Source organism: Erpetoichthys calabaricus, chromosome 11 (genome assembly GCF_900747795.2).
Source record: "Erpetoichthys calabaricus chromosome 11, fErpCal1.3, whole genome shotgun sequence".
Classification (NCBI taxonomy): domain Eukaryota; kingdom Metazoa; phylum Chordata; class Cladistia; order Polypteriformes; family Polypteridae; genus Erpetoichthys; species Erpetoichthys calabaricus.
In genome coordinates, this window is record NC_041404.2 from 15,011,743 (window position 1) to 15,034,769 (window position 23,027).

Sequence of the window (23,027 nt, forward strand, 5' to 3'; positions counted from 1 at the left end):
AATGAAGGGAAAAGGAGTTAATTAGCAATGGAAACTGGTCACTGATTAGGAAAAGAGTCAGAATGAAAACCTGAAGCCACTGTGGCCCTCCAGGCCCAGAGTTTGACACCCCTGCCTTAATGGGATATGAGGGGTCAAAGTTACTTCTTTTTACAAAACATGAAAAACTTTATTGACTATCAGCACATTAATTGTGCTGCCTTGAGTTTAATTTGTGTATACTGGTGTCCAGATGAACATGCAAAGTAATATTTTCATTGTAAGGTTTATTTTGCATATGACTATAAATTCTCAATTCAGCTAACATCAGATAGCAAAATAGTTACCCGCCATGTTAGGAAACTACTTGGACATTCTGTCGAAATGTTGTTCTGTCCTCCAGCAGTACTTCCGTGTTTGACAATGACTTTGCTGTCGTGTCTGAATTTCGGCTTCGAACTACGCCAAGCATACACCCCGGGTGTATTTAACAACCCGCTGCCTGAAATTCCGCATGACCATTGGTGGGGATTTAGAGGGCGGAGCCTATCCAGGCAATACAGCACGCAAGGCACTCGGACGCGCAATCCCCACTCACTCGCCTAATTCAATCCTTCTGCCACTTAAATTTATTTGGAGATCAGCTAGGTCAGGCAGACACCGGGAGAACGTGCACACTTCACATACAAAAGTGTTACCTTTTCATATGATTGACTCCATGTCAATAGTTGACAAAACAAACTCGATGGAGGTGAATGATCACTCGTTGGCCGACTTATGATTTTTGCGCGCTTAAACTCTCAGAAACAGGATGTGGTGTGAACGCAGAACTACACTTCCCACGATGCAGCGCGGCCTCGCGTTGGGTGGGGATTCCTTCCAAAGACTTGGAGAACGGTAACCCTGCTGCGCATTTTTTGAGCAGGTGGTGGCTGTGCTGCTTGTGGGGAAGTTTTGCGCAGTCAGTTTTTAATTCAGCTGCTAGTCAAGTTCATGAAGCTACAAGCGAACGCTTTAAGGATGTTAAAGACGGCAGCCCTCGGAAGTGGCAAGTTTAGCGGAGTTTAGTTCAACGCCGCTTGTTCTGCCTCTCATTCTACTGAGTAGCTTTGCGCTGCTCAGTCGCTTCGGACTACTGTCATGAGACAGTAAAGCAAGCGGGAGGACGAGCGTCGGCTCTTTTTATCAGTATTTTTTTTTCTTCTCACCTTTTTGATCCAGAATCATTTAGTTATGGCTTTGGCAAAATTTAGTAAAATTTTGCGTCTCTCAACTTTTGAAAAAAAGAGGTCGAAGCAGTACGAACACGTGCATAGAGATTTGAACCCCAACGATATCTGGGAGATCATCGGGGAGTTGGGAGACGGGGCTTTCGGCAAAGTGTACAAGGTAAGTGTGGTCCAGTTTTAAGTCGTAGAGCCATTAATAAAGTATCTATCTATCTATCTATCTATCTATCTATCTATCTATCTATCTATCTATCTAGTGGGCTGAAACAAGCTGAGTGACTGAGAGAAGAATCTTGGGGATATTTAGTGTGTTACAGTGACATTCCCATTCAGAGTTGACTGGACTGGTGGTAGCTTTCTGTGTGGCTGAGTGGATGTCAGCTGCAGAAAACGGGACGAGGTACGATAACTATAGACGAGCGACACGGAATGACAAGCGGCGAAGTGAGTCTGGTGACATGTTGGTGAATGGGGAGAGAAGCGTGGAAAGCTCTGTGCTAGCTGTGAAAAAGCCTCACGTGGTTAAAGTAGTAGCTGCGCCACAAAGCCGCCTGAAGTTCGCCCACTTATTCTCTGGATATTTACTGCCTGCATGTGAAAGTAGTGGCTGAGCACCCCCCACCCCTTGGAGAGGTTGAGCCGAGGGTGTGCCTAAGAGTGTGCTCTGTGAAGCACTCGTGTGTCATCTGGGGTTGGTTTCTGCCATGCACCTGGCGCTGACTCCTGTCTGTGCAATGGAAAAGGATGGTTTAAAAATGAATGCCTAGATAGACCTTTGCAGCATTTATTAGCATTCCTGTTATTGGATGATTACATAAATCTTTGTTGCATTTAGTTGCTTTCTTATTTAGTCCAGTGATTTCTAGGAATTGGAGAGTAGGATCCAGTCAAATAAGAATTGTGTTTTTAGTTGAAAAAGATTACCCGAATGTTCATGATGCTGCAATAGAAGTACAGTGGCTATTGCAAATGTCTTAACAGCCGAAGTGCCTGCTTCAATATCCTGCCCAAGTGTTGTCAGTCTGGCCTCCATGTGTTCGTATAGGTTTTCACTGGGTGCTCAGGTTTCCTCTTGCTTCCTAAAGACACGATGGCAGACTGATTGACTGAGTGTGACCGTGCACTGCAATAGGCTGGAGGAGTCTCCTGCGTCGTCAATGTCTTACACCCAATAATGCTGGCACAGGCTCTGGCTTCTCTCAGCCCCTTACTGTAATAAGTGCATTAGGGAATGGAAGGACAGCTCTCGCTACCAGATCACACCACAGATGAGCAAAGTTGTGTCTAATATTAACATTTGTGTACATCTTGAGCCAAAAGATGTTGAAGTCTAACAATAATTAGTGTAGAAGAACATCAGGCCAGTTGATTTGTGTTTTCTGCTAAATAAAACAAAGTTATGTATTTTATAACATTTTTATTTATCAGGCTGCTGAGAGTCACAATATGTTGCATATTGGTTGGACATAAAGAAAAAATTTCAGGGCACACTCTGTACACTTGACAATATGGCTGCCCCGGCTGCAGCATCATGTTATGCACATTGCCACCTGAATGTGTTTTATACAAAAGCTGTTGGCTTAATTGCTTTTTTCAGCTCACCCCAGCCTGTAGGTGACCACAGCTAGTGGCTGCAGAGAGAGATTCATATGAGGAAGTGTAACTCTTCAGCACCATTATAAGGTGATGAATGAGTACCTTGGACCTGGGTTGTCATGTAGATGAGTCCAAGACATACAGGTGATTCCAAAAGTCTACACGTTATCTGTGTCTTGTTATGGTTCAGCAGTGCCAAAGAGCAGCCATCTGAAGGAAAGCATGATGAAGCTGAGGACATCCATAATTTGCAAGTTCAACAAACAGAAAAAAAATGAACCGGCATGCCTATAGAAATCAAAGAACGTACTGAAGAAATGAATGTCATGTAATGAATGTATCCTACTGTTTTGTGTGACACAGGCTGTGTGAACAGTTTAATTGGCAAGAGGAGTATCTATCTATCTATCTATCATACAGTGCTATTCATATCTATCGTTAAATTATGTGCATTTGGACTGGGGGGGAGGGGGTAATGGAGAAACAAGTAAAAATCAATGGAAGAACTTTACATGAACACAAGATAGAATATGCAAACCACACAGGATACCCTGGTTAACTGTCAAACCATGCCCTCGCCTGTCAGACCAGGGTACTAGTACTTCTGAACCACTGATAACGTTAACGTTTTAGGTGTGTCATTTATGAATATGAAGTTCATTTCAATTCCTTCTGAATATGTTTGGCCAGTTAACATTAAAGGTAATGACTACATTTTCTCTCATAGTAAAAGTACATGCCTGCTGCTGAAGCTGCTGTATTTGAATCACACTTTTTTACTATGCAAATAAGGGGAGAACTTGGCAGACACCTCATAAAGTGAAAGTATTCCAGCCGATAATGCCAGGATGCAAGTGTTGCCCCCCAGCTGTTGTAGTTTATGGTGGCACAGTGGATGGTGCCTTTGTGCTAGTCCCACACCCAGTCACCATCTGTGTGGAGCCTGCATGTTTTCCTTGTGTCTTATTTTTCCCCTGGTACATTTCAAAGGCATACACATTAGGCTGACTGGTATTTCTTAACTGGTCCTGTGCTTATGATTTATGAGTTTTGTTTGGTGCTACAAGGATAGGCTCTAGCACCCTGCAGTCTTTAATTGGATTAATTAGCTTTGAGAGTGTCGAGTTACTTTTCAGAAAGTATCACATTTTAACACATTTTGTATATGTGCGCATTTCGCTTAATGTCTAACACTTTGGACTTGTCCACAATGGTGCTAATTCAACTTCTACATTTGATTACCTGTTGAATTTGCGATTACCTGTGCTTTAGCTATTACAAACATGATAATTAATATAGCATGATCTTGCAAGCCACCTGGGGAAAAGCTGCCTTCCAAATTAATAATACAAATAATAATAACAATAAAGGCCTTTCAGCACTCCAGACACAAATTAAAAACAAATGCATATAGCAGCAGAATCCTATCCTACAGGGCCCACAGGAAGTATTCACCACCTTGGAAGTTTTCGCATTTTAATGTTCTACAACAATGAATCACAGTGCATTTAATTGGCTTTTTTGACATTAATCAGCAAAAAAGGCTCTTTAATGTTAGTGAAAACAGATCTCTACAAAGTGGTCCAAACAGAGAATAATTGATCTCATAATTTTTCACCCCCTTCACGTCAGTATTTAGCAGATGCACCTTTAGATTAGTTTAGATAGACCTTTATTTGGCCCCAGGGGAAATCTGACTTATTCTCAGAAGCTCTTTAAATAATAAATACATAAATAGCTAGATATGTAGGTAAATAAATAAATATACACACGCACACTTTGGTCCGAACACACACCAGAATGACTATGAAGTAGAAAATTAAAAAGAAAAAGTTCTGACTTGGCAGTCACAATTATAGTGAGGCATTGTACAGGCATATTGCTGTTGGTATAAAGGAGCCCCAGTAGCTTTTCTTGACACATTCCTGCTGAATAATTCATTGGCTGAAAGTCCTCAGCGTGTCACAGAGAGGATGTGCAGCATTCTTCATAATAATATTCAGCTTTGTCTTCATGCTATCTTTTACTACTACCTCTAGGGCGTCCAGAGTGCATTATGTAACTGAGACGGCCCATTTAATTAGATTGTTGATTCGGCGGGCCTCTCTTGAAATGATGTTACCAGCCCAGCACACCACCGCATAGAAAATTGCATTGTTGATTCGGTGGGCCTCTCTTGAAATGATGTTACCAGCCCAGCACACCACCGCATAGAAAATTGCACCGGCCTTCACAGAGTTATAGAAGATGTAAAGGATGTCTCCTCCCACATTAAAGGAATGTAGTCTCCTAAAGAAAAAGAGTCTGCTCTGCCCTTTATTATGTAGTTCCTGTATGTTCTGAGACCAATCCAACCTGTCATTAAAGTGGACCCCCCCCCCCCACATACTTGTAGGATTGGACCATCCACTTCTTGAATAGTGGCCAGACATAGAATCTCTTTGATGTGGTGAAAGTCAATAACCAGTTCCTCAGTTTTGCAGATGTTAAGATGCAGACAAGAAACACGCTTTTCCACCTGACTCCTATACTCTCTGTCATCTCCTTTATCAATCCACCACACAAGTGCAGAATTGTCTGAGAATTTCTGCAAGTGACATGACCTGCTGTTATATTTATGGTCTGAAGTGTACAGAGGAAAGGAGACAGGACTATCCCTTGTGGTGTTCCTGTGTTGCTCACACCTGTATCAGTAACACAGTCCTTGGGCAGTCTGCCCAACAGATAGTCCATTATCCAGGCCACCATAGGCTCATCCACCTGTGTGTCTCTGAACTTACCCCTTAACAGGGATGGCTCGATGGTACTGAAAGTGCTGGAGAAATTAAAAAAACATAATCCTCACAGTTCTGCCAGCTTTGCCCAGGTAAGAATAAGCCTTGTGGAGCAGATAGATAATTGTATCCTCCACTCCAGTATTTGTCAAATAGGCAAACTGTAGTGGGCTCGGCAGCCATGACATCCATGAGGCTGTGGGCACAGGTCTCTTTAAGCTTTGCACATCTGGACACTGAAGTTTCCCTCCATTCTTCTTCCCAGAACAGCTAAAACTCGGTCAGGTTGCATAGGGATCATGAGTGAAGTCCATCCACAAATTCTTTTGAACTGAGATCTGACTCTGCCACTCCAAGATAGTCACATTGTTGTTTATAAGTAATAAACGTATCTTTGGTTTAATACTTGAAGTTGTTGCTTGTAAACAAATTTTCACCTAAGGCACAGGATTCACAGCATTTTGCTACATTCATTTCACCTGCATAAGCCTTCCAGACCCGGCTGCAGAGAAGCATCCCCAGAGCCAGATGCTGCCATCACAATGTCTCATGGCAGGATTGGTGTGCTTTTGATAAGGAAGGTGCAGCATTTGGTTTATGTCAAACGTGGTGTTTAGTCTGTTGGCCAAAAAGCTCAATTTCAGTCTCATCAGATCATAAAACCATCTTCCAGCTGACTTCAAAGTCTTTCATGTGCCTTCTGGCAAACTTATAATGTGGCCTCTCATTTGCAGCTGTTCTGGTGAAGTACCTGGACAACAGTTGTTGTATGTACAGTCTCTCTAATTTTATTACCCACTGTGACTTGTAACTCCTTAGGAGCTCTCATAGGTCTCTTGTTGACTTCTAGTCGTCTTCTTGAGCAATCACTCTATTTTTGTGGATGGCCTGCTCTGGGCAGATTTACTGCTGTAGTATACACTTTTTTAATCTCTTAGTGATTGACTTGACTGGACTTCAAGAAATATTCAGTGAGTTGCATATACGGTCGACCCTTGATATACGACCAGCCTGACATGCGAACAACTTGATTTACGACCAAACTTTTTGTTTTGATTTACGACCAACATCTTGCGTTACGACCTGAATGCGGTCACGTGTTTCCGCTTGCGCGATTGTAAACAAACAGCCGAGAGCGTTCGTAAGTGTCAGTCGGAGCCCAGATACATGTGTTTGTGGACGTAATTTCGGTCAGTGCAGTTATTTATATAGTTCTTTTCGATAATTGCTAAGGAAGGAAGAGAAGGTAACGAAGGTAAAGAAAGCGATCACAATCGAAACGAAGAAGGAAATTGTGCGGAAATAGAGTGGCATTCATGTGACCGATCTCGCTAATATGTGCAGCATGTCAAAATCCACCATCTCGACAATTTTACAAAGAAAAGATTTGTATAAGGAGGCTCCTTCCAAACAATAACCACCTTCCATTTCATTCTCCTCCTCCTCCCTTCCTGCAGCCCAAAGATGTCAAATTAAATGGTGAGTACAGTATGAAATTGTTGTTTCTGGTAGGCTAGGCACTTTTTATAACTTTTTAGTTAGTACATTAGAAAAATTATTGGTGTTTTGGTAAATTATGCACATTATACAGCCCTTTTTTATTATGAAAAGGTTAAGTAAGTCTTGCTGTGGGAGGTTCGGAACGCATTATGGGTATTTCCATTATTTCTTATGGGAAAAATAGTCGTGACATACAACCAACTTGAGTTACAACCAGCCCTCGCGAACGAATTGAGTTCATAAGTCAAGCGTCCACTGTATTCTTGCTACTCTCCCCTGACTTGTCCGTCAGTCACCTTTTCATGGAGTTACTTGGCCTGTTCTTTTGTCTTCATGAGGCCACCATATTGACTCGCCACATGTTGGACTTTCTAGATAAGGTGCATTTATTTATACTGTAGTCAGCTTAAACCCCAGATGGGCATTCTTCTAATTCTGAGATGTCTAAAACCTGTTGGCTGCCCCAATGATGATTTAGTGGTGTCCTATTAAATGGGGTGAATACTTAAGTGATCCAATTGTTTTGTTTTTGTTATTTATTGAGCAAAATTTGCAGAGATCTGTTTTCTCTTTGACATTGAAGAATCTTTTTTTCGTGTCAAAACATCAAATGAAATCCACTGTAATTTAGTGTTTTTTAACAATAAAAAGTGACCCTTCAAGGAGGTGAACACTCTAGATTTCTGTCAGGATGACTTTTAGGATATAGTCCTTTTACAGAGATGTACATGTATTTATTTCCCAAAGTGAAGAGTCGTTTCTTTTTGGATATGACATTGGTGTTTTGTATCAAGACTTTTATTGAGTGTTCATTAATTTTCCAATCTGGCTTATTCTAACTCAGGGTCCAATGAGCCAGTGCCTGTCCTGGCAGCATCGGACAAAAAGAAAGAACTGGCCCTCAAGGGGTATGAATCTATTCAGGGCGCACACGCTGGGCCAATTCAAGCCAAAAGCTATTGTTTGCAAGTGTAGCATCAATTTAGTTGACAAAGCCACTTTTGATTTAATTTGGAAGTGAGCACTACATTTTTAGGTTGCCTGCTTTGCTTGGAATGCTGTCAGACATGTTTCAAGCTGTTTTTAGAGCTGATGTACACAAATGCTGCTTTGTGTAGGAGTGCATCAGGAGGTAAATTTAACTTAAGCTTTCTTGGCTGGATTTTGTGAAGGTTAAATGTACATATTTTTATGCTTTAGAATTTGTTTGTAGCTTTTGTTATATTTATGTGACCTGACGTCATTCACAAAATGAAATGGTTGAATGGGAAATAAAAATTTGAGTATGTGTTCAAACACAATATAAATCACTGCTGACAATAAAGAGCCTCTTTATTGGCTTACTGTATATTTATTGTTTTGTATTGTTGATTAGTTCTACTTTCACAGCACATGACAAACAGTTTTGGCTCTTTGGTGCCTGTTTACTTGTGGAAAGCTGAGGTGTCATTTCTGAGCCCTGCTTTCAGCATGTTTTTTTTTTTTTTTTTTTTTTTTTTTTTTTTTTTTTGACACGGGGTTGGCATGGGGGTGCAGAGGTTAAAGCTTCCGTCTGTCACCTTCAGTGGCCTAGGTGTGAAAGCAGGGACTGAGCGCACTTTTCTCATATCTGAATAGGCTTTTCTAGGTGTATTCCAGTTTTCTTCCCACATTTCTTAGATGTGCAACTTGGGGAGGTTGATTACTGTAAATTGTTCCCGTGTGGGTATGTGCTTGTGTGTGCCCCCCTTTAGTCCAAATGTAAATGTTGGGCTTTCAGTAGCAGCTCTGTACTTCCCTGAACTGGATAAGCAGGTTAGAAAATGAATAGGTAAGTTGAAAAAATGAATAGATAAGTTGATGTCTTCTAGTGTCACATCAACAAGGAAGAAGTAAAACAAGCAGAGCAACATTTATTTGTGAGTGGTTAAAAATACAGTGCTTCTTTGCTCTTCAGCATATTTCTTTGTCAGGATTTAGTCATTAGGTGTGCAGAATTGAAAAGTAAATCCATACACAGCATAAAAACCCCTGGTGTGTTCAGACCATAGTGTGTGTCTGTATATTTATTTATCTGTTTATATATTTATTTATATAAACAGTTTCTGTAAAAATCTGAACTTGCCCCTGGGGACAAATAAAGTTCTGTTGATGTATCTATGTGTACCCTAAAAGCAGCTAGGCAAGCCAGAAGTCTCTACTGATGTTCGTACTGTCCTATATTGCTTACACTGTGAGGATGGTGTCAGATTTCATTAATTAATATTCTGATATCATCAAAAATAACTCCGCATCCAGTTTTGATATAGTGACCATTGAGACACATTAATTGAACTAGCAGTTCAGGGCTAATGGTCATGACATTTTTAAAAGGGCATTAGCTATAAATGTAAGACCTGTTTGTGCATAAAACAATTATATCAATGCTTCAATATAAATCAATATAGCCTTTTGAAATAATAATATAATATATCATTATGAAATGGAATCAGATTTTATTATTTAGCTGTAGCAATGAATACAAAGAAATACGCAAATTGTCTCTCTTAAGAATTCACACATAATTCCTGCATTGGCTTTCTGCTCTGTAATCTCTTGCTCAGTCCCTTTGATGCTATCAATTACTGTCCCCCTCTTACCACATACTCTTATACTCCTAGACCTTTTAGGCTGCACTCTCTCGGCACATCAGTATAAATTCAGGGATTGGGGTAAATGTTTCCTTTTCTCCCAGTGGAAGTCTCCTGATGAGATCCCACTACAGAACTGGCTGGCTTTTATAATCTAATTCTTTTGGAGTTGTCTGTATCGTGAATGAATGAAGCTTCTACTGATTCCATTCACAAATGGGGTTCTGATGCTTCTAGGGTTTAATCCTGTTAAGCTGAGATTTATGATGTTGTCACCCCTGTGGTTGGGTGTAATGGTGTGGTGGTGTGGGCGGTTGGTCCTGTTTTCCTAACTGAGTTCTTTATTATTTTGTTCTCCTACCATATCATGTAAGTTGTGAATGAGAACATCTCTATGGCTAAGCTGTTGCTGGACCATGCTCCCGAGCACCACACAGATTTTACTAGTGACAATTAGCATTAGATCCTCCTTGAAAAAGGTTAAACTGCATCCCCCTGTTTGCTCCTTGGGTCTGCATAATCTTGGTGGTAATGAGATATTTTGATGAATATTGTGTGCCTAGAAGGAGAGATGGCAATCACCTCGATAGAATGCTGAGGTGGGGGCAATTGTGAACTATTGGTAGGTACGCATGTAGGCTTAATCGGATTTCAGAAGTTGGTTTAGCAGCCATTTTAGCTTATCGCATATCTTGCAGGCATTTGGCATTATATTTGAAGTATTAACTAATAAACTCATCTGTCAGTTTTTAAACGGATATGTCACTTGTTTTAATGGTGCATGGGGCCAGAGTTGATCTCCCCATCTTCTGGCGCAAGACAGGGACTGAATCTGGAGAGCTGCATGCACACTTTGGGCCATTTGACATTTGCCAGTCAGTTTAGCAAATAATTAGTAAATAAATAATAAATAATAATTAGTTTTGTAAATAATTAATCGAAACACAATAGTTAAAATGTTAGAGCAACAAACAGGATCAAAGTAATATTATAAATAAAGTCATATATAGTATGGGGAGGGTGTTCAAAATCAACAGTGGCAGTGACTGAGCTGGGATTTGAGTGCAGTCACCAAGAACTGTAAGCCTGCCACACTGACCACTTCATCACTAAATAAAACCACATAGGCACAAGACAAAGGTAAGGCTACTCCAAACAGGGCCCTGTGACATTTACCAATCAGTTCAGCACATGCATATTTGGAGTAACCTGTTTAAAACCCATGTTAGTAAATAAAGAAAATACTTGGCTCCACACAGACAGCCAGTGCGTTTCATATTGAACCCCAGTTACTCAAAAGGTTAAGCAGTTGTGCTGTCCACTGTGCTAACCACTGCACTTCTTTGTAAATAATTAAATTGTAACACAATATTTAAAATATTAGGGTAACTAGGGTCATATATATATATATATATATATATATATATAATCTATTATAAAAAAAAAATCCTGGAAAGCAAGGCTACGATACGTGATCTTCTCGGAAGACATTTAAAAGACCTGCGAGACAAAAGAGACTTGCCATGGTGCGTCTCACGGGGACCGTAAGCATGAGACTTGGTGCCAAGAGATTGTCCCAGGGCCATCTTGTGGGGACGTGGAACATGAGATTCTTGCAAGACACGCCCTACTTACAAAAGATATCATACTGTATAAGAGCAAACCCATCAAAAAACACTCAGTCGTGTAAAAGCACGTAGTACACACAGATCATGTGCTCTCAACACATACAAAGCGTATAAGGACAATACGGAGAATAGAGACCCAAAGGCGTTGGAGAGAGAAAAAGGCAGATAAGAGATTATGAAAGCAGTGCAATTCGAAAGGCTCAAACAAACGATGGCGCGATACACATGCAGAGAAAGGTACAGAATATGAAAGCAGTAAAATTCGAAAGTATTGTAGCGTCCCAGCCAGGATGAGGGCTTTTTGGTTTTAAGTGACTGTTAGGTCCGATTGAGGGAGGGCGGAGTACAGCATGGAAGACTGATAGCGGGGTATTGATTAATGCAGTAAGGGGGGTTGTTGAAGAGGTTGCTAGAAAGTTGTGTTTGGGGTTAGAAAGTCAGCGATTGTTCAAGTAAAACTTTTGTGACACTTTATCATGTCATTCGCTACAGTATCAAAGAAAAGATAGAAAAGATTGCATTACCGCAAAGAAAAGGTGATTAATCATCAGAACCAGGTGTAATTGAAAAAATAGCAGGACAAATCAAGGTCAGAAATAAAAGGCAAAGAATAGACAACAAAGTCTTTTCGCATTTGCATCATTCAATGCACAAAATGTGGATTTACACAATAATGGACCATACACTATGAGAAACTGTGGTCCTTTAAACAGTTTAATCAACGACAAGTTACATTTTAAAGAATACACAATTCGGTCGGGTGTGTATATTGATGATCACGGAGAAGCGATGCAAATTTTAACAGGCAAAAAGAAAGATAATGTACAGTGCATCCGGAAAGTATTCACAGCGCATCACTTTTTCCACATTTTGTTATATTACAGCCTTATTCCAAAATGGATTAAATTCATTTTTTTCCTCAGAATTCTACACACAACACCCCATAATGACAACGTGAAAAAAGTTTACTTGAGATTTTTGCAAATTTATTAAAAATAAAAAAATTGAGAAAGCACATGTACATAAGTATTTACAGCCTTTGCCATGAAGCTCAAAATTGAGCACCGGTGCATCCTGTTTCCCCTGATCATCCTTGAGATGTGGTAAATTCAGTTGATTGGATATGATTTGGAAAGGCACACACCTGTCTATACAGTGATCCCTCGCTATATCGCGCTTCGCCTTTCGCGGCTTCACTCTATCGCGGATTTTATATGTAAGCATATTTAAATATATATCGCAGATTTTTTGCTGGTTTGCGGATTCCTGCGGACAATGGGTCTTTTAATTTCTGGTACATGCCTCCTCAGTTGGTTTGCCCAGTTGATTTCATACAAGGGACGCTATTGGCAGATGGCTGAGAAGCTACCCAGCTTACTTTTCTCTCTCTCTCTCTCTCTCTCTTGCGCTGACTTTTTCTGATCCTGACGTAGGGGGATTGAGCAGGGGGGCTGTTCGCACACCTAGATGATACGGACGCTCGTCTAAAAATGCTGAAAGATTATCTTCACGTTGGCTTTATCTTCACGTTGGCTACCTTCTGTGCAGCTGCTTCGTGAAGTGACATGTTGCACGGTGCTTCGCATACTTAAAAGCACGAAGGGCACGTATTGATTTTTTTATCTGTCTCTCTCTCTCTCTGCTCCTGATGGAGGGGGTGTGAGCTGCCGCCTTCAACAGCTTTGTGCCGCGGTGCTTCGCATACTTAAAAGCCAAACAGCCCTATTGATTTGTTTGCTCCTTTGAAGAGGAAGATATGTTTGCATTCTTTTAATTGTGAGACTGAACTGTCATCTCTGTCTTGTCATGGAGCACAGTTTAAACTTTTGAAAAAGAGACAAATGTTTGTTTGCAGTGTTTGAATAACGTTCCTGTCTCTCTACAACCTCCTGTGTTTCTGCGCAAATCTGTGACCCAAGCATGACAATATAAAAATAACCATATAAACATATGGTTTCTACTTCGCGGATTTTCTTATTTCGCGGGTGGCTCTGGAACGCAACCCCCGCGATGGAGGAGGGATTACTGTATAAGGTCCCACAGTTGACAGTTCATGTCAGAGCACAAACCAAGCATGAAGTCAAAGGAATTGTCTGTAGACCTCCGAGACAGGATTGTCTGGAGACACAAATCTGGGGAAGGTTACAGAAAAATTTCTGCTGCTTTGAAGGTCCCAATGAGCACAGTGGCCTCCATCATCCGTAAGTGGAAGAAGTTGGAAACCACCAGGACTCTACCTAGAGCTGGCCAGCCATCTAAACTGAGCGATCGGGGGAGAAAGGCCTTAGTCAGGGAGGTGACCAAGAACCGATGGTCACTCTGTCAGAGCTCCAGAGGTCCTCTGTGGAGAGAGGAGAACCTTCCAGAAGGACAACCATCTCTGCAGCAATCCACCAATCAGGCCTGTATGGTAGAGTGGCCAGACGGAAGCCACTCCTTACTAAAAGGCACATGGCAGCCCGCCTGGAGTTTGCCAAAAGGCACCTGAAGGACTCTCAGACCATGAGAAAGAAAATTCTCTGGTCTGATGAGACAAAGATTGAACTCTTTGATGTGAATGCCAGGCGTCATGTTTGGAGGAAACCAGGCACCGCTCATCACCAGGCCAATACCATCCCTACAGTGAAGCATGGTGGTGGCAGCATCATGCTGTGGGGATGTTTTTCAGCGGCAGGAACTGGGAGACTAGTCAGGATAAAGGGAACGATGACTGCAGCAATGTACAGAGACATCCTGGATGAAAACCTGCTCCAGAGCGCTCTTGACCTCAGACTGGGGCGACGGTTCATCTTTCAGCAGGACAACAACCCTAAGCACACAGCCAAGATATCAAAGGAGTGGCTTCAAGACAACTCTGTGAATGTCCTTGAGTGGCCCAGCCAGAGCCCAGACTTGAATCCGATTGAACATCTCTGGAGAGATCTTAAAATGGCTGTGCACCGACGCTTCCCATCCAACCTGATGGAGCTTGAGAGATGCTACAAAGAGGAATGGGTGAAACTGGCCAAGGATAGGTGTGCCAAGCTTGTGGCATCATATTCAACAAGACTTGAGGCTGTAATTGCTGGCAAAGGTGCATCGACAAAGTATTGAGCAAAGGCTGTGAATACTTATGTACATGTGATTTCTCAGTTTTTTTTATTTTTAATAAATTTGCAAAAACCTCAAGTAAACTTTTTTCATGTTGTCATTATGGGGTGTTGTGTGTAGAATTCTGAGGAAAAAAATGAATTTAATCCATTTTGGAATAAGGCTGTAATATAACAAAATGTGGAAAAAGTGATGCGCTGTGAATACTTTCCGGATGCACTGTATATATTCCGAGAATAACATAACACACCAAAGGAGATCGTGATATGCCATTCATATTAAAATGTTTACAGTTTAGCATGAGAATAGCTTTTGCTATGACAATCAATAAATCACAGGGACGAACATTAGAAAAAGTTGGATTATTTATTACAGAAACAGAAACATTATTCACTCATGGACAGTTATATGTTGCATTGTCACAATGTATCTCCAAAAAATATTGTTTTTAATGAAGCTTTAAAATAAAAGTGCAAATAATGAAATTGAAACAATTCCAAAGAAAAAAAAATTTTTAATTGTATATCCGATTAACCAAACACAGGGGCTGGCGAGCAAAGCGAGCAGGGGGCGAAGCCCCATAGTATATAATATAATATAATATATATGTCCATATCTATATAATTTTTTTTTTATGGTTTCCTTTAGACATCTCTGATTGTGGAGGTGCCATATTAAATGAAGACTGGTAAAACTTAAATTCTGCTTGCTGTCTCGCACTGATACTGCTAACATTCTTCTTGAGTATTTTAATATGTACATTTTCTAGGCTTGGCTTGACGGGCCCCAATTTATATCGCTGTATTTAGCAGGCTCACGTGTTCTGGTGGTTCCACACTTGCACTTAAGTGACAACAGAAATAGTTTCCGTATGATTGTATCATGTGATGGGTATTTTTTTTCCGCATTAGTTACACACCTATTTGTCAGAAGATGCCTATTATAACATACAAAACAAAGGAAACTAAACTAAAAATGCAACTTTGACCCATGAACTGCAAACGACAGAAAAGCACGTGCTTAGGCAGAAATCAAATCCAAATGCAGCATGCTGTTGGAGCCTGATCTCAGCCGTCCAGACATGCCGGAGCTCTTTGATAAGCCCTCTGCATTTTGGGTGTGGGCAGGATGTCCATGATCATGGGCTAACTGCAGAGTTGCCGTTGGCTTTTTTTAAGGAGAGCCTACCCGATTTAAACGTTAAAGGGAAGAGTTTAACTTTGACATTTCCTGGCAGGATGCTTGTGCAACAGGAAGAGGTCTTTTGAGACTGAAATTTAAAGCAGCATATTGCACTTAGAGCCTTGCTGTCTTTATTTTTGTTAAGCTCAAGTAAATTTAGATTGGAGACATTTGGGAGACTTTTAAATTTGTGTTACTTTAGCAGCTAAAAATAATCCAAACTTTTGGGACGTTAAAGGGTCGTATGATTTACACAAAAATTAAAATACACCAGTCTCACATTCCTTTTTTTTTTTAAAATAAAAACGTGGTCTTATTTACTGCACATACTTATAAATGTGTGTGTTACTCACATCAGTCTGATGTCGATTATCTACAATAATTGGATAGTACAAAATCAGTCCTTTTTTTTTTTTTTTTTTTTTTTTTTTTCCCTCGAGCAGTTTGTCTAATTCAGAGTTGTGACAGGCCACAGCCTATCCTGGCATCAAAGAGCAGAGTGGTTGCTCTGAGGCTAAGGATCTGTGCTGGTATCCAGAAGGTTGTTGGTTCGAATCCCCGTCACTGCCAAAAGAGATCCTACTCTGCTGGGCCCTTGAGCAAGACCCTTAACCTGTAATTGCTCCAGGGGCACTGTACAATGCGCTCTGACTCCAAGGGGTATGCGAAAACTAACACATTATTAATACAAGAAATTGTATAAGGTGAAATAAAGAACAAAAAAAAAAAACTAGGTGAAGGTATGAACCAAGCCTGGACAGGATACGAATCCTTCTGAAGGCACATATATACAACAGCTATGTTGGACTGTTCCTGTATCATGTACTCATGTACTTTTGGTTACGAGAGGAGGAAAAAAAAAAAAAAACAGGCATGGGGAGAATGTGCAAAATCAACATGGGTGGTGACCAGGCTGGAATTTGAATGCAGTCTCCTGGAGCTGAGAGGCTGCAGCATGATCACTAAATAGAAATCAGTCGGGAACAAGATGAAGGTGCCAACTCCACACAGAGAGTGACTGTGCTGAGATTCAAACCCAGTTTGTCCACTAGCAACAATTAATATAGACAAGGCCAATAAGTTCTGATCTCAATTAGCGCTACAGTAACAGGGATAAAGAATGTTGTTGGGACCCAGCATAAATTTCACATGAGAGAACACTGATCTACATTGCATACAAAAGCTGTTGAAATAGGAAGGCGACCATGTCTTTAGCTGTGATGAGCTGGGGGTACAGGAAATTGTGCATCATGTGCATTTCACATTATTGTGGTGGAGTTTATCTGTTTAAAGTTGTATTCCTGACATTAATAGGTGATACTAAATAAGCTCAGTGTGTGTTTGATTGTGACTATGACCCCTGTTCAGGGTCAGCACCTGCTGATACCCTATGCTGCTGCAATGGACTCCATCCTGCAATTCTGAAGTGCACCAAGTGAGTCTGATAAAGAATGCACACGGCTGTCTGTGTGTGGGTGTGTACCACAGAATGGACTGTTAGTTAGCCTGAAAGAAATCTATTGCTCTGCAACATTTGATGGCATGCACATTTGCCAGAAGTAAAACAATGGATGATTTGGGGGGGTTGGGCTAGATTAAAGAATCCAATTCACAAAAAAAATTTTGAACATTTTTGTTTTTCTGAACAAAATGGATAAGGGAACTTGTAAACGCTGGCCTTAGATATGAACCCAGGACTCTATTCTGTGAGGGTATAGTGCTGACACCTGTGCTGCACTATATAAAATGTTATTTTTCTTTAAATACAATGGAGGTTTTTTGACTTTTCTATTAATTCGCTGGGAGGAGATGTAGCTTCAGGGTGAGACCACTGTTTTGAAACGTTTAGAGAAGGAAAAAAGCTGAAATGAATGCGATCAACTTCTTTTGCTTCCATGACAACCACTGATGGTTGCAGGATGTTGCTTTTGAAACATCATTTCACAATCTGTGTTTTGAGAAACACCTGAAAAAATCCCATGCATCATTACAGAACCGAAAGTTTGTGGTGAGGACACACCTTAGAGTGGAAGTTTTGTGCACTGAATGCTGGGGGTACCATTGGCAGTAAAATGTGGCTAATACATTGTATTTAGCCCGGGGGGACGGGGGTGTCATTCTGAAGTTTGTATTTATTTTCATTATTCATATTGCATTGCTTAGTTGTTTGCAATTTTTTTCCTTGTTTAAAATAGCACTGAATTTTGTAGAAAGGAAGCATCATCTTGTTTCTTGGGAACGAGGAGCTTCCTTTTAACCTACCTCAGTACTATTTTAAAAAGGGAAACAAATGAATGTTAGAAGGGTATACTTTTTCAGTGCTTGAGCAATATGTCAAAAAAGGCATAGGCGGTGCCACAGCATCTCCTCTCGTCATCTCCGCATTCTCTGACTTACTCATAGCTTCCTGAATAATTCAATTATATATAATATATATATATATATATATATATATATATATATATATATATATATGTAAAATATACACGTTTTATTTCCTTGCATTTATTGTTAGGAGATTCTGGATTAACGACACATCATTTGTTGTACAGAAGTTGACTTGTGCTAAATTTAAGTATATTAGTGTGGTGTATTGACATGTTCAGATAAATTACCATGGAAAGAGGAGATGCTTGGTTAGCATGAATAATGAAACATTTTTTGTGGCATGTAGCTGTTTTTGTTAATATAGTGAAGCAAGGACATTACTTCTTTAATTGTGCATTTATAAGTGAGTTGAACTTAATTTGGTACATTTGTGCTATAGTTCTACAGTTTCTATATTATAAAGTAAGTTGTGTAAGTTTTTTCATATTCTGTTTCCCATGTGTTACTACACACATGATTTCCTTCTGGCCAATGTGCATGACCCAGCACCACTTCAGTACACTTAGTATGATTTTATTTTTTTCAATGTACACTGTATTCGACTTCTGATTATCTTTTTTTTAAAAAAAAAAAGGGTTCCTGTCTGCACATTATCCTTCCCTCATACACTTGATGTGCTTAAAGCTCTAAGTTGTCTTTACAGAAAAAAGCAAACCTTTGTTCTAAATTAAAGAACACCATTAGTGTAACCTCTTGTCTAGAATAAATGGTCCATCCACAGAGGCAGGATTGGCGTGTCATATCAGATAATGTTAGATCAGCTTCAGATAACGGTGTAAACGCTCTTGGGAGTTCCACCCTATTTATAGCCTAGTTTAATGGAAACGCCCTCTAGTGTTTAAAATCCCATAACCACATGTGTAGGTAAATTGTTGTGCACTGCAGGGACGATATGCTAGTAGTCTAGGAAGATATCTTAACACTTTGCAGCTGGTGTGATTCACAGAATGGGCATGGCATGTGTCAAGAATAATCATCATGTGTCGACCTGCCCAAGCAACCCAAACTTTTGCGCCTGTCCTTTTCTTGAAGTTAAGAAGCTGATTTGCTGTGGTTTGCTAGCATTGCCATAACCTGCAGGAGATTGTTTCCCCTGAACAATATGTGAAACATACTTGCATTACTGGTAACCAGTTGTGACCTATGATATTTAAAGGTGTTGAACATGACATTACTGCATGTCAAGCTTTAATGGGTTGTGTAATAACTTATAAAGTCTACACTATACGATTTGTCATCCCTGGAGGGTTTTGCTACAGAATTTGAATCTAGACTCTTCTTTAGTGTGAACATGTAACATTGTGAATGAAGATTAGCTTAACTCAGGTTTAGCTGTACTAACAACGTGTTCACAATCCAGAAATATTGCCTTCAGTACCCATTCAGTGACCTTTATTTTTATTCATTAATCTTTGGAACCTGCTTCTTCTATTGAAGGATTTTTGGGTAGTAAAAGGCCCAATTCACTACAGTAATTTTAAGCCGATTCATAGTTGCCAGTCTGTGAATTTGGGAATGTGGGATGAAATCAAAACACACAAAAAAGACCCCTGCAAACACGGAAGAAAGCATGCAGGTGGTGACCAGGCCGGGATATGAACTTGCCTAAACTGGTTCATTTGTAGCCCCAGTAATTAATTTTATACTTCCACCAGGAAATGATTGTTAGTTGAAGAAATTTCTTACAGATGATGCTTTTTTTTTTTAAAGAACTTGCTTAAGATTACAGGACAGGGTGGGACCTGCAAGTGCTAAAATTTCCTAATCTTCACCACTTGATGTGATCTCTGGTTCCTGTATTTTTGATTTCACCATGAATGCATGAACAGCCTATATTAAGTGTGTATTCAGTTTTATTTTTTAAAAAAAAGCTATACATAATTCAGATTATTTATAAATTTTCAATTCTTGCAAAAAATAGTTATATTTGCAAGTCTATGAGGATGGTAAGTGTTGCTGCCTTACAGATCTCATGTTCTGCATTCAGTTCCTGAGCACAGAGCATTATAACAGGCCATTCATCACAGCAAAGTTGTCAGTCCAAATTTAAATTTGACTTCAGTTTTGAAGGTCCCTAAAGTCCACCAGTCTACCACACTATTTTGTAACTTGTTTATTCTTTGTGTTTACAGTACCAGTGTCTGGACACACCCAGAAAGTTTAATGGTTTGGGGAAAAATTGATGCCTTTTTATCAGGTTACCATTAAATTGAATTAAAAATACAGCCAAAACATTAGTATTATTTCTAATAGATATTACTGCTTGAAATGACTGCTTTTCAATTTATTATTCACAAATGACTACAAAGCTACATTTTGTGGCAGCCATTCTTTCACTGTTCTAATGGTCAACTCCCTTAGCTTATCCTTAATTGCTAATTGTTTATTAAGGAAGCCTTTGTAATTAATTGCAATTATTCTGTTTAGTTGGATTTCAAGGCACTGGCATTCCTAAAGTTTAGATTTTTTTTTCTTTTTTGCAGAATGAAGGTTACTCCATGTGACAGATTGCCAAGAAACTCTGAAGATTTCATATAAAAGTGTCTATCACTGTCTTGAGAGAAGACAAACTGCCTCTGACCAGGATGAAAAAAGAAGGGCAAGGCCCATATGCACAACTGTTTAAGAAGATAAGGACATCAGAGTGTGTAGGTCCTCATTTGGCTTGTTCACTAAATACATACCAAATTACCAGGGTCATCTGCAACAGGGAAAAGGTGATTCAAAGATGCTGATAATAATCTGCTTTTCCAGGCAATGTCTCCCCAATCTTTGTACTCTTTTCCCCATTGTAACTATTTCTTTTTTGCCAGTTTCAGATATGGCTTGTATTTTGGAACTCTGCCTCTAAGGTCAGCATTGTGGAGTTGTTTTTTCTCTGTTGCAAATGACCCTGGTGTTTGGCATGTATTTAAGGAACAAACCAACTGAGCACCTGTAGGGTGGTTATAGACTCTGATGAATTTACCTTCTTATGCAGTTGTGTATCTGGGCCTTCCCCTTCTTTTTCTGTCCTGGCCTAGGAACCTTTGTATGAAATCTTCAGCTTCTTGGCCATCTGTCTCCTGGAATAACCTTCATTCTGCAAGAAATCAACAGACTGACATGTTTTTTGAGAAACCTGTTTCATCATGGCCATTTTTGAGCCCAGAACTTAACTTTAGGAATATCAGTACCTTGCAACTGAAGTGAATAGAGTAACCGATTTCAGTGGTGTTAAAACAATTACAAACGGTTCTCTAACCAGCCAGCACTTAAAATAACAAATAAAAGATAAGCTAAGGGAGTTGACCATTAGGACACCAAAGGAATGAATGCAGAGCAAGGGGCTTTGCAGTCATATGTGAAAAATTAAACCATAAACTAGTCATTTCAAGCAGTAAGATGCATTAGAAACATTAAAAGTGTTACACTGTATTTTTTATAATAATTTAATGGTATCTTAATAAAAAGTATAAGTTTCTATCAAACACATACACTGTGTGTTCAGACTTTCGACTGGTAGTGCAAATCTAAAAATTGTGTGAAATTTCTCCTAACAGGTTTCCATGTGTGTGTCTGTGTTCTTGTTGAAGAACTCATTTTAAAGTAACAGCCTGGATCCACCAATCAGCTCCTTTTAATCTCTCCTCATAGCCCACTCTTCACAGCTCAGGAATCTACTTAGTTGCTCCTCTCTGGACTTTATCAAGCAGTGTTATGTCTGTTATGCAATATGGAGACAGTACTCCAGATGAGGGCTTACTAGTGCATTATATAGCTTAAGTATAATTTCAGTTAACCCATACTCCACACATCATGCTATATATCCCAGCGTTCTGTTAGCCTTCTTAATGGCTTTTTTTATGCTGTCTGGATATGTAAAGTTCAGAGTCCCCTGTGACTTCTAGGTCCTCTACTGCCCTTAAAAGTTTCAAACCTACCATCTTGTATTCAAATTGTACTTCTTTTCATTTGATCATAAGCCTCTTATATAGGATGTTTTCAGTAGTTTTCAAATGTATCATCTCTTTGACTGCAGGTTTTGTTGCTTCTTCATAGAATTCCAGCTTATTTGTGAAATAAGAGCTCCCCGTCTGACCCCAAGTTGAGTGTTCACCAATTTCTTATTTGGATTAGCTTGATCGCCTTTTTTATATATTGAGGTAGTATTTAGGAATTACCCTGATGTGCAGTGGTGTTTGGAAAATGTGTGTGCCATGGATTTTGTATGTGTACTCACTAACCTTGTAAAGCACTTCATGATAAAAGTTGTTAGTCAATGTGGGGCTTGCAAACTCTCTAGTTTTCTTCACACATCCATAAGGCATGCATGTTAATTTAACTGGCGTGTAAGTGACTGAGTGAGTCCTGCAGTGGATTGGCACAATGTCAGGAGTTCAAGTTCATTGTCGGAATGGATTGCTGTCTTGTTCCCAACACTGTAGAGGCAGGATCCAGATTTTGGGAACCCTGAATTAGATTAAGCTGGTTTATAAACACAAAAATGTACTCTTCAAGGCCACATGTACTATTTGCTTTGATAGGAAAGCTATTATATATTTAGTGTACATGACAAAACTGGTTACAAATGTTTTCCCTGAAAAAAAAGAAGGAAGTGATTAATGGGTGTGCCTTTAAGCAAGGACAATCTCGACTGTTTCTTACACGTCCATTTTTCTGATACGAGGACCCATGGAGTCTGCAGCTGCAAGGCCAAGTGAGGAACTAATACTGCATAGTGAGCCTGTGATGGACTGTCTTCCACCCTTGTGATGCTGCCTGGATAAGCCACAATCTTCACAATGATAAACTGGATTAAACAAATGCTATGCACAAGTTAATTGATGATTTTTTTCCATATTAACCAAATGCGTTGGCCAGTTCATTTTGGTATTTTGTTCCAGGCTTTTAACTTGATGATTTATCTTGTCTTGGAAGCCTCAATGTTTTTATTTAGCAACTTCAGATTTTTTTTATTATGACTAACAAAAAACAGTCCAGGGCCAAAGGTGTAGCTAGGAGATTAGATGCTGCACTGGGCATGCATAAGTTAAAAATCCTACATGACGA

The 23,027-nt window shown here is 39.8% G+C and overlaps 1 protein-coding gene across 1 annotated transcript in view; it reads left to right on the top strand.

Moving 5' to 3' along the window:
• The first annotated feature begins 873 nt into the window (after positions 1-873).
• The window catches only part of stk10 (serine/threonine kinase 10), a 130,366-nt gene continuing 108,212 nt past the window's right edge, over positions 874-23,027 (top strand). The window contains exon 1 of the mRNA XM_028812731.2: positions 874-1,368. Within this exon, the coding sequence (XP_028668564.2) occupies positions 1,213-1,368 (156 nt within the window). The 5' untranslated portion in view covers positions 874-1,212. The remainder of the gene's footprint in view (positions 1,369-23,027) is intronic.